The following is an 11,487-nucleotide window of genomic DNA, read 5'->3' on the forward strand; positions in this document are numbered from 1 at the left end:
ACAGCGAAAATGTGGAAACAGTTGGGACACTGGTAATTTTTCTTTCTAGCTTTCATAATTAGCTCTTACAGCAGAGCAAACCTGAATTAACCCTGTTATACCAGCAGAGCTATGCCATTGCTGCTGACAGCAGCAATCCAGCCTCCCTCCGGGACCACCAAAGCCACGGCAGCAGCATTTGTAGAGCCATGGCCTGGAGATACAGCTGTCTGAAGTGCTTCTGCAGAACCCACAGAAAGTGACGGAGGAGAAAAAAGCATGTTATCGTTGATCCGTAACACAGACACCAGCACTTCTGTCTTTTAGACATCTGCCAACCGAGTTTGAAAAGAGTTGCTGTTGCACATAACATGAACATGCTTTGGTAGTCAGATGTGGACACTAGTGCCAGATTCATCCAAGGAGACCACAAAAGGACAACACCAAGAGAGGAACCCAAAGCCTCCTCTGGTATCAATACGCTCGCCCAGCTTACTTCTGGAGCCTTCCCACAAAAGCAATACAAGCAGTATGAGACTAAAAGTAAGACTCCAATGCCAGAATCAGTTTCCAGAAGAGAATTAAAGTTATATTTCAAGTTGACAGTATCTCCTTAAAGTGGATTAACCGCAGCAGTTCAATGCCACCTCCCCCTAGTGATCCCAGCCCAATTCATTTCGGCAGAACTAATTTCACTGGTGTAAACTTAAGTTCAGAATCCAATTTGTGTCTGAAAAGAGCATGAATTCGTATCCTGGAAGAGTGAAGCAGATCCAAATACAGCACTCTTCCTCGTGCTCTTTTTACCATCTCCATTTTATACCCTGTCTAGCATAAGAAAGTTTATGGAAGGAAACACAGAACCAAGGACAGGAATATTTGTGTTGATAGGGCAAGAAACACTCATCATAGATAAGCTGTGAAATACATCCGAAAACAGGATTTTTAATATCCGTTGGCATTTATGAGCCTCTGGCAGAGACCACGCAGTGGAGAAGTGACACCATTTGTCAAGCGGCCTTATGAGATCTTAGTGTCAGATAATCTTCATCCTTTAATAACTGCAGAGAGTTTCCTGCAGTGCTACTGCTAGAAGATGAGCATCTCTTGAAGCCTTGTGCTTCCCGTACACTCAAGACAAGACTGAGGACAAGACAGCATCTATGAAGACGTCCTTTGGAAGATCCACGTGCTGTCTTCTCCTCCCCAGAGGAGGGACTTTCCTCCAAATCTAGCAAGCTCCCAGAGGGCCCCAGGACACTGTGGCCATGCAGGCAAAAGCCTGGATGCTGCGTCAGCTCTAGCCACCTGCAGCCCACCATGAAGAGACTGTCCATGCCTCAAGCTCCTTCCCTCACCTGTTAACAGACCCTTCGGTTTGCCAGATCCCAACTGGGACTGCAGAGAAGCCCCAAACACAAAGCGAGGCACTGCCATGCTGCCTTCCCATGCCTGCAGGCAGGTCTCTAATGCTGCCCATGGTACCGCTGAGCACAGCACCGAGAGGACCGTAAGGGCTGTCAGGTCTGCTCTGGGTTTTCCTTTTTGTTTTAAACTCCCTTGAAACTCTCTCCCCCAGCTAAACCTAATGCCGCAGTCCTCATAAACACCCCACGACAGCTCCTGACCCATCTCCAGCCTCACAGATGCTTCCGGACTTGCTCCTGCTTTGGCCAACTCACCTGGCAGCCCTCAGCACCTACATCCTCCCACCGTTCCTTGCAGACCCAGCCCGGCCCTGCAACACTGCAGAGCTGGGGATGGCGCAGAGCTGTAGCAGGCCCTGCACTCCAGCCAGAGCCACTACCTGTCCAAGTCCAGGACAGCTGTCCTCCTCATGTGCCACATGCATCAGCCTGATAACGGACAGAGCTTGTTTCTGGTCAAACCTCGCTCCTAGAGCCAATAGATAGAAAAACTGTCTGACAACCCTCATTAACACTGCTGTTACCCTGGTATGCTTCAGGGTTCAAATCAAGAGCATCTCCCACTAGAAAGACCACAAGCATAACCAGAGCTTTTCTTCATAGCTCAGAGCAACAAGAACTAAGACCCAGCACAACAGACTTCTTCCTCCCATTCAGCAGGGACCAAGAAAGCAGCCCTTTCCTTTGTCACTGCGAGAGGGAGACAGAGGAAGACACCAGCTCCAGCCATAGGGCAGATGAGGTTCAGAGACATTCAGTGTCTCCGAGTTGGATTCAGGATGTGCAGGCAGGAGGCCCCACAGACACCTGCAAACCCTTCTGCAGCAACTAACATGCCACTAGAAACAAGATGACCCTAGAAGGGCCTTACCAGAAGTTTTACGCACCATACTCATAAAACGTTTACTCTGGTGGAGACATCAAACCTTCAGAAGCAGTCTCCTCAATTCCCAAGGGATGCTGTACAGGCTGGATTTTGAGGCACATGAGGGCCAGAGCAGCACCCGTCAGCTAGCTGGTAAAGGAGCTGGATGATGGAGGGGGACAGGAGCATCCCCTCACACTTGGTTATCCAGGGAGGGAAATCTGCCCAGGCAATGAGCAGGGTGAAGGGCATGCTTTAGGTACAACGTGGTGATGGGGCCTGAGCATGGACCAACACCTCCGGCCAGCTCCAAGAAGCAGCCACACCGAGGGTTCACGCAGCTGACTGTGTACTGTATGGGGCTACCTTCTGTGTAAGATGGCCACTTAAAACCAGCTTCTGGTGAACTCTTTGGCTACAAACATGACACTTCATACCCCAAATGCCTCCTGACACACATCAGAAAAAGCCTTGTACAAGGGAAGAGTAAGAGACATGGAACACAAGGCAGAGCTAAATTCCAAGTCAATAACTCGAGGCATTTAGATCTGATAAATTTGTCCCTCTGACTGTAGAACAATAGTTAGAGCCAACTTTGTTTTCTACATGGCTAACCCAAAGTCTCAAACAGAAATGCAGCCTAAAAATGCAAAGACAGGAAAATTAACCACTCGTGCTCCCAGAACCGCTGCAGTGATATCTCCAGACCTAAAAAGCTCATCAGTCTCTTGTGCTGAAAGCCTTAGAGTCCAGCACAAACAGCACTCTCAAAAAAGTAAGTTAATATAAAAAGCCATTTTTCAACAGTTCTATACTTCCAGCCAGCTGAGGACAGACTACATTAATGTGGCAAGTACCTCTTGGCACAAGGTTATAACACACCTCAGGAAACGGTTCCTGTATCTTCAAGTGTGTATCTAAAGCATTAGCAACATATGCCTCCTACTTAAACCCGAGTCATTTGTTATCTCTGTGCTGCACAATGAGACTGCTAAATAAACAAGGGACTACTGAAAAAGAAACGTTAAAACACTGGTTTTACCACACTTGCTGAGGAACAGGAAAAAATGAGTAATTACAGAAGTTCAGTCCAAGCAATGAGGTCACAACGAATCTCCAAGTAGCTTATGTGGCACTGGGAAGGTTTTTACCATGTTATTTGGGGACAAGAGGCGCTCGCAAAACCAGTGGTCAGCACCGGGCCAGCGGCAGAGCATCCTTGGCCCCGGGATCTCCCACGCCGGCGCCCAGGCACCGGGAAGACCCCCCGCTCCGCTCCGGGGGGTCTCGCACCGGAGACCTGCAGCGCCAGCACTGCACTAGCCGGAAGGTTCCGGCAGGGCAGGAGCCGCTGGTCTCGCCTGGCCACGGGCGCGGGCGGCGAAGCGCTGCGGCGCGGCAGCACGAGGCGGGCGGCGGAGCGCCGCGCTCGCCACCGCGCCGGCGGCCGCCGAGACGGAGCGGCCCCTCCCCGGCACGCCGGGCAGAGCGCTTCCCCCGGGGGAAAGGACAGGAAAAGAGAAAGGAAAAAAAAAAAGAAAGAGAAAAAAGAAAAACGGAAAAAAAGTTCTTCCGCGGGGAGCGGAGCGGGTGGCGGGAGCAGCGCCGCCGGGACGCGCCCTGCGCGCACCGCGGGTCCCCGCGGGGCCCCCCCGCCGCGCTCCCGCCCCCCGCGCCCGCACTCACCAGGCGGCTCAGGCTGCGGCGGAGCATCGCGGCGGCGCCGGCCCCGCCGCCCTCAGCGCCGCATCGCCCGGCGCGGCCCCTAGGCTGCCCGCGGGCCGCGCCGCCGGCCGCCGCGCACCATCCCGCCGCCGCCGCCGCCGCCGCGGGGCTGCCGGCCGGCCCGGCCCTCGGTTTGGCGCGGCTCGGCGCGGCTCGGCCGCGCTGCGCTGGCGGCACTTCCCCCGCGCCCCCGCGCCGCGCTTTTGTCTCGCCGCCGCCCGGGAGGCGGGTCCCGCCGTGCCCCGGGGCAGCCTGGGAGCTGTAGTGCCGCCGCCGCGCCGCCGCTGCGGGGTCCCGCGCCGCGCCGCGCCGTGCCGCGCCGCGCCGTGCCGTGCCGTGCCGCGCCGGCGGCGAGCGGCGGCACCGTTGCGGGCTGGGCGCGTCTCTGCGTGCCACAGCGCTCCGCCTAACATCCCGCCTGCGCACCGGTCCGCTCGGCCCCGCGGGGCTCGAACAAGCGCCCCGAAGCACACGCTCCCGGGGTGCTTTTCCGAGTCGCGACTGAAAGTGAAAGGCGTCGGGAGCTGCGCGGGGTTTTCCCGCTGCACGCTGCTGCCGGGCCTGCCCTCGGCGGCAAAGTCCTCGCCGGCCCCGGCAGAGCCCCGCTCGTCCCTCAGCCCGGCGCGGTTCTTCGGTGCCGGCTGGCGCTGGCCCTTCTTCAGCCCGCGGGCCAAACCGGCGCCCGCTTCCCCCCGAGCTGCGGCTACGAGGGAAGGGAAGCGGCGGCTGTCTGCGACGGGGCCCCCACGGAGCCTCTCCCTGCTCCAGAGGACACGCAGCGCCGGTGTATTTATTTCCACTTAAACAAAACCCACCAAAATTGAGAGGTGAAATGCGACCTATTGAAATCATTGTGTTTTCTATTCTGCTTCTGATGCTGTTGCTGCCTGCTAATAAAGCAGCCTTTTCTGGGAGGAGCTGTATCCGCGGGCGCAAGGGCAGAGCCCAGCGCTCCCGGGCGAGTTCTCCCCTCGGCGGCCCGTGCTGGTGGGCTCCGGCGGGAGCCGCAACCTGCCCGGCCCTCGCCGGCTGGCAGCAGCCGTCGCTTCAACAGCCTCCGTTGCTCCAGCTCCGAAGTGGCTTTTTTCTGCAGACGGAGCAAAATCTCACCTTGTTGCAGTGTGCCTGGGTCCGCAGAGCAGCTGTCTGAACTTTCGGAGACCTGAAAAACGCACGGGGATGTTTCAGTTGGCATTTTTAAAGCAAGAATAGTGCTGTATTGATTTTGCACAGGCTGAAACCACTCACATTTTCTCTACTCAAGCAAGAGCTGCCTGCAAGTTTTGCGAAGTGTGATAAAAGGGCTCCTCTGGCCCTGGCACTCCATCCAGCTCGGCCGTAACGTGAGAGCCTCCGCGGTGCAGCACTGAAATAACGCTGTCCTTGCCCAAATGTGTCTATTACAAGCAGCAGCCATCTAAATGCCTGATGCAGCCATTTGATTATTCCCTGTGCAGCTGTGCTGTTACCTGTCTTTCGGCATGAAGATGCAACTGCAACAGGAAACCAGAAAACAACCCTGGACAGTTTTAACACATTTTAACATAATGGGTGGAAATTGTTAAAGATCTTAATAAAATACGTAGTCAGTTTAGCTCAAGACTTCCCTCCCCCTCAAAATGATGACAGAGGACTGGACTCGGACCAATGCTTCAGTGTAGTTCTCGCACCGCTTGTCTGATAGAGGTGTTTCAGGCTCCGAGCCTGTTTCTGCTGCCTGAAAGACCGAGTTGCAGCTCTCGGACATTTTTTCTGTGTGATGGTGTGTGCCAGTGCTCTGCGGCAGGTGCTGGAGAGATTAATGATGTGCAATGTACCAACCGCTTTTGGGGCCAGGCATCCCAATGTCTCTGAAGGCCGAGGAGGTGGTGGGCTGGCTTGGCTGGCCACGCGTTCTGCTGATCCCGAGGTCTGGACGCCGGGTCCTCCTACAGGCTCCTGCACCTTGGAAAATCCCTCCATTGAGCGACTCGGGGCCAGGTGCCAACTTGAGTTTAGAACGCAACACAGCTTGCCTGGCCAAGTAGGAAAACACCTATATCCTTCCCTTCTGCACTATATTCCTATGGGTATGGCTGTTCATTCTCATCTCACGCCTGCTTGACCTGGGAGGAAGAGAATGATTCACATGCCGTACAAAATACAATCCATGTCCAATTTAATTTGAGATGCTGCTGCCTTTGTTTTTAAATGTTAGCTGAACTTAGAACTAAAATGCAAGATATGGACTTACATATTAGATAGATAATTATCTTCAATTTTTTGCTAATGATGGCTACGGCTAAGGTGTCAGAGACTGTCTTATAGAGAGCCCAGCAGGCCACGCAGATGAACGTATCAAATGGATTAATAAAGCCGGGAGGTAGGCACAGAATAATGCCTGGGGAGCGTTTGGCTCCCTATCCTCAGCCTCAGTAAGTAGCACAATAATCTCCTGCCATGGAGCAGCCTGTTTAAATCGGTACGTCTCCCTGCTCACCCCACACCAGCCAGAGGCAGGATTTGCACCAAAGATATCAGGGCATCTGTCACCTCTCCCTCCTGCTGCAGACACGGTGGCCTGGAAGGCAGCAAAACCCCATCTCAGCAGAAACCGTCCCTGCACAGAGGGAGCAAGACAAACCCGACCGGACTTTCTGACCATGAAACAGCCCGGAGGGTTCGACTTCGGATTTGGGAGCAAGCGTATCAGCTCACATGCCTTCTACAAGGGAATTTGGTTTTAAAGCACCAAGCCACGAAAACCCGATCACCCTATGCGACAAAATAGTTTGTCCTGCATTTTTTTTTTTTAATTTTCACAGCAACAGCAGTTTTGAACAGCAGTCCCTAATGGGGATAGTGTTTCCTGTTGCTCAGGGAAATGCAGATAGCCTAGCAAGAGAAAAAAATCCAGATTCCCCATTAGCCCTCGAGAAACGTGCTAATGGTCACTACTATTTTTACATTCAGTTTTGCCATGTTCTTTGCTTCTTCTGCCATCGTGTGGCCAGTTAAAGATGAGTGTTGTCTTTGGAACAACGTGCAATTGGCTTCTAATGCGTTACGACAGTATTTTATAGTATCTGGAGGTATATGAAGCCAATGAAGATGTATTAACTTACTCCTCTTCAAGATTTACCCCACCTCATGATGAGTACTACAGGTTTATTTTTAGTGTTGTGATGGCCGGAAGCAGATCTTGTTAATCTGACCGTTTGGATTTATAGCTCGTTTATTGCAAGTCGATTTGCTGCTTGTGGAGTCACTGCTGGTGTTCAGCAAGGTGGTCGGGGGGCAGAGCGCCGAGTGCAGACCGCCACGACAGCTGCCAGCTTCCTAAGCAGTTTTTTGTTCCAAGAGCCGTCCCAGGGCCATCTCCGTCCAGGAGGCACCGAGCTCGCGCCCGCGCCGCTGCCGCCACGGCTCTCGCAGGGGTCTGGCATTGCCTATGGGAACGGTGCTATGTGCCGAGGGAGGCCAGGGAAGCGCTGGTGATGTGGTTTTTCTCCCCTTTTCTTGAATGGGGCAGGTCCTTGGCTCGTTCTGCAATAAACGTTGGTTTCACAAGAAATGAGAACGTTTTTGCCAGCAGATCCCAAGGCAAATGCCCTGTCTGTTCACACAAGAGATTTTCAAATCCACTTTGCTACAATCTGCAAACCTGCCAGCCTGGGGCTGACAGAAGGTCACGGGACGAGATGCTCCTTTTCTGATAGCGGCTGGAGCTGTGCACGCACCGTGTCCTCTTTACGGCCTTTAACCTCTGATATTTGTGGGCATTTCTCATTTCCCCTCCCCGAGGCAGAGCGTAGGCTTCATCCTTCCCTGGTGCTCACCTGCCTCGAAAAAGCAGGTTTCCGCAAGGTCTCATCAGGCCCATGGAGCCACTGGGAGCTTTACATGTCATCAAAAAGGAAAAGCCTGCGTAGCCGAGGTTGTGCCTTGCAACCTATGAACACAAACCTGCCCCCAAAAAACCCCCCAAACAACCCAAAAGATATCCCACGCCACCACCCACAACCCAGAGACCTACAAAAACCCACCCCAGATGCACTCCGTACGGCTGTGCCACGTGCAGAAGATGGGTTGTGAAGCCTAATCCCGAGCACAGCTTGGGGAGCAGGGCAAAAAGATCTAGCCCCTAGGTCAGGGATTTGTGCTGGAACCTTGCTTAACCCAGCTGTGCTGAGGTACAAATGTAGTTTAATAAGTGAAAGTTCTCCTGCAGACAAGGCCTGAGCTCTGATTGCTGCAGAACACTTGAAAATGAAAACTTTTGGTGAATAAATTGGCTCTTGATCCCCTATTCAACAATATTTTGAAGGAAAATCCCCTCTAATTAAGACACTGATAATCTTTCTCAAGAGGCCTTTTCCCCTTACAGTCTAAAATAACCTATTCAAATATGCAGGGACTTACAAAGTGATAATTTATAAAAGAGACAGAGACTACCAATTTAGTTATGAAAATTCCCCTTTTTTAAAATTGAGCTTTTTATAAGAGGAAAGAAAAACCTAGGGAGTATATTTGATATATGTTGTGACAAATCTCTCCATACCTCAAACTCCAGCACACTGCTTTGTGCCTTGAAACAAATACATCCATTAAATAAATCTGACTATATCTGTTCTCCTTCTGCCAGGGCTAATGTCTCCAGCAAGGCTCATTAGAAAGGGAAAGTTTTCATATTTTCTAAATTTCCAGTCCTCGTTATCTGCTCTTTCCCTGCAAAGTCTTAATAGCCTCTTTCATAACAACCAAGAGAAGCTTAGGGAGTTACTCTCACCTAATTAAGCCATTTTTTTCTAACAGTTTTGTACAATATACGAGAGTAAACAGTTTAGCTCTCATTTTTAATGTAATGCAACAGACAATCTAGAACCATTAAAAAAACCTCTGAAGAAACGCTGTGCACGGTTATTCATTATTCAATGCATGCAGATATCCTCCAAGCAAAGAGGCTGCCCGAGCCTGCAAAGCAGCGTACTGGCCGCGCTCGCTGGCCGGCAGGGCGCTCGCGATCTGCAGGGCTGCTTGAACAGCTGCCCGATATTATGTGCTGACATTTCTCATCTCGGTATTTTGAATGATCTCATGGAAATAGGCCCTGCCATAACGTGCTCATCCAGAAGCAGAAGAAAAAAAAGCATTTCCTAACACTTCCTTATTTTGACTGGGCTGGAAACTGCCAAAACAGCGTGTTGGCACCCAGCCCAAATGACAGCTCAGGGGGCAGGAACTTAAAGTGTGAGAAAGTTCATATAACAATCAACGTCTCGAGCTCTAAAAACTTCCACTTTGGGCCTTTATCAACATGGTACATCCATTCCTAGATTTGAATCCACTAACCCTGCTATATATATATATATATATATATATATATATATAAAAAACATATCTGAGCATATCTGTAGATAGACACACACACACGCACACACAGTAGCTGGCTTTCAGCATCTGTGTTCTGACCTACAGCATAACCTGAGAAAAGAGCATACATCAGCACTAAGATTTTTAGCATGCTGACAGCATCTTTAGCTGTATTCAAAGGGATCTCAAAGCCAACCCAAAACAGCAGGGCCGGCACTGCCAGGGAGTAGGAAAATACTACCACAGCCAGCCCGGGACAAGAAGTTTTGATCAAATTTTTCACCTTCAGTCCAATGCAGGAAGAGGATAAGTGCAAGCAGAAGGGCGCCAGGGCTCCCCATGCCCCTTAGCACGCTGCGCCTGCCCTCACCGCATGCTTCTCCTGGCTTTCCCGTGGCGGGAGCTGGCGGAGTTTGGGTTCGGCTCAGGTCCCACCACCTGCCAAAGGTGCCTGGTGGGGAGGACGACGTACTCCGTCCCACGGGGCGGCACATGGGGCACCCATGAGGCACGGCCAGCCCGCCCCGACCTGCAGAGGGGAGCCCGGACGTTTGCATTGCAAAACACCTCTCCGTTCCTGCTGGCCACGCTGGAGTTCATTGCCTTTGCAGCACGAATTGGTGTCCCAAACTCAGTCCTGTCTTTTCTGGGAGGATCTCCTGAAAACCGTTGCATGGCTGGTTCTTCTGCAGATCTTTGGATGTGAAAGCTGGAAATGACAGTAAGACCAACCTCTCCATGTGCTCTTCTGTTCACACGCCCCCTGCAAAGACCGGCATAGGGGAAAAAATACACAATTAAATTCCTATTTCTAAACCACAGCTGCGGACATGCAGCAGGAGACATACCTGTGCATCATGACACTAGGTAGTCCTGGGAGGACCACCTGCCCTGTCCACATTTGGGGGCAAATAATGGGGCTCTCTGGGATCGCACTGCTGCCCCCATCTTCATTGTGGCTTGCAGGAGAGCCCCAGGCCTCCTCAGAGGGAGCTGTGAAGAGGGAAGGGAAAATCGCATTGCTCCATGGTATAAAGGCTTTGCAGTGGCAGGGCGAGGAGAGGACGCACGCCCGTGCATGGTGCTGGGCCAGTGCGGTGGGTGCTGGGGCCACCACAGGGAGTCGCAGCCCAGGCTGAGGAGGAGTGAGACCACCATGAAAACAATCCTGGAAGCAAATGCCCGATTTTGCCTGACCCTTGAGATGACTCCTCTGTAAGTATGAAAAAGAGGGAGGTACCAGACAATATAAAGAAAATATCTAAATGCAAAGTATAGTTATATCATCCAGCTGGCTCCAGTCTTCCCTGTAGAAAGAGTTATTAACACTGTTTGTATCAATAGGTACCGCTTTAGCCACAAGAGGGGCCACCACCGGGCAGTCGTTTTTCCAGTGCTTCATGCTGCTCAGCACATTTTGGGCTCCACCAACCAGCACTTTCCAACGAACCAAGGTTTTGTGGGAGGATGTCAGTCACCACCACCTCATTTTTTGGGAGGCCTACTCACAGCAAGCAGAAGTGCTGGGCTTCAGGCACGTCCTCCGTGTGCCAGGAACCGCATGGGAAACGCCAGACCAGCGCAGGCAGTCGTGCCTCTCCCCAATTCCAGCAGGCAGCAGCGCCGAGGTCCGCATCTTCCAACGAAGCCCTTCCCTCGCTGTTTAGCTGACTATCAGGCAGTAACATTAGAAGTGCCCATAAAGGCAGAGGTCTCTTCTCAGATGAGACCCCTATTTACATCATGCAGATATTTAATCCCCCAGATCAGTCCTGTTTATCTATCCAGCTGAGGCTTACAGCAGGACATCCCTGTATCAACTGCAACCGTTCCTGAATTCGGAGAGGCACCACCAGCACTGCGCACTGGGGCAGACACCTTCCTCTTAAAGCAGCTGCTTTCCACACCCTGCAGGACCAGGCCACCCTGTTACCTGGTGGCACCATTGACTAATACCATTCGCTTTATCTGGTGGGTCATTGATCAAAGTGGTCTTCAAGATCATACATTTCTGAGATGTTCCAGCCTTTGCAGTAGACCATTTTTTAACATAAAGGTCTTTGAAAAAATAAAAGCCATATCCTCAAATGGCATAAATCAGGACTGCGTCCTGGTTTGTAGTAGAGATTAACTGCTCTG

At 52.0% G+C, this 11,487-nt stretch overlaps 1 protein-coding gene across 4 annotated transcripts in view; it reads right to left on the reverse strand.

The window, feature by feature from the left end:
- The window catches only part of ATP11C (ATPase phospholipid transporting 11C), a 77,888-nt gene extending 73,868 nt beyond the window's left edge, over positions 1-4,020 (reverse strand). For all 4 annotated transcript variants that reach the window (XM_067304094.1, XM_067304097.1, XM_067304096.1 and 1 more), the window contains exon 1: positions 3,958-4,020. In XM_067304094.1, coding sequence (XP_067160195.1) covers positions 3,958-3,984 — 27 coding nt within the window. In that variant the 5' untranslated portion in view covers positions 3,985-4,020. The remainder of the gene's footprint in view (positions 1-3,957) is intronic.
- Positions 4,021-11,487: the final 7,467 nt, after the last annotated feature.

The sequence above is a fragment of the Apteryx mantelli genome, chromosome 13, assembly GCF_036417845.1.
Source record: "Apteryx mantelli isolate bAptMan1 chromosome 13, bAptMan1.hap1, whole genome shotgun sequence".
Classification (NCBI taxonomy): Eukaryota; Metazoa; Chordata; class Aves; order Apterygiformes; family Apterygidae; genus Apteryx; species Apteryx mantelli.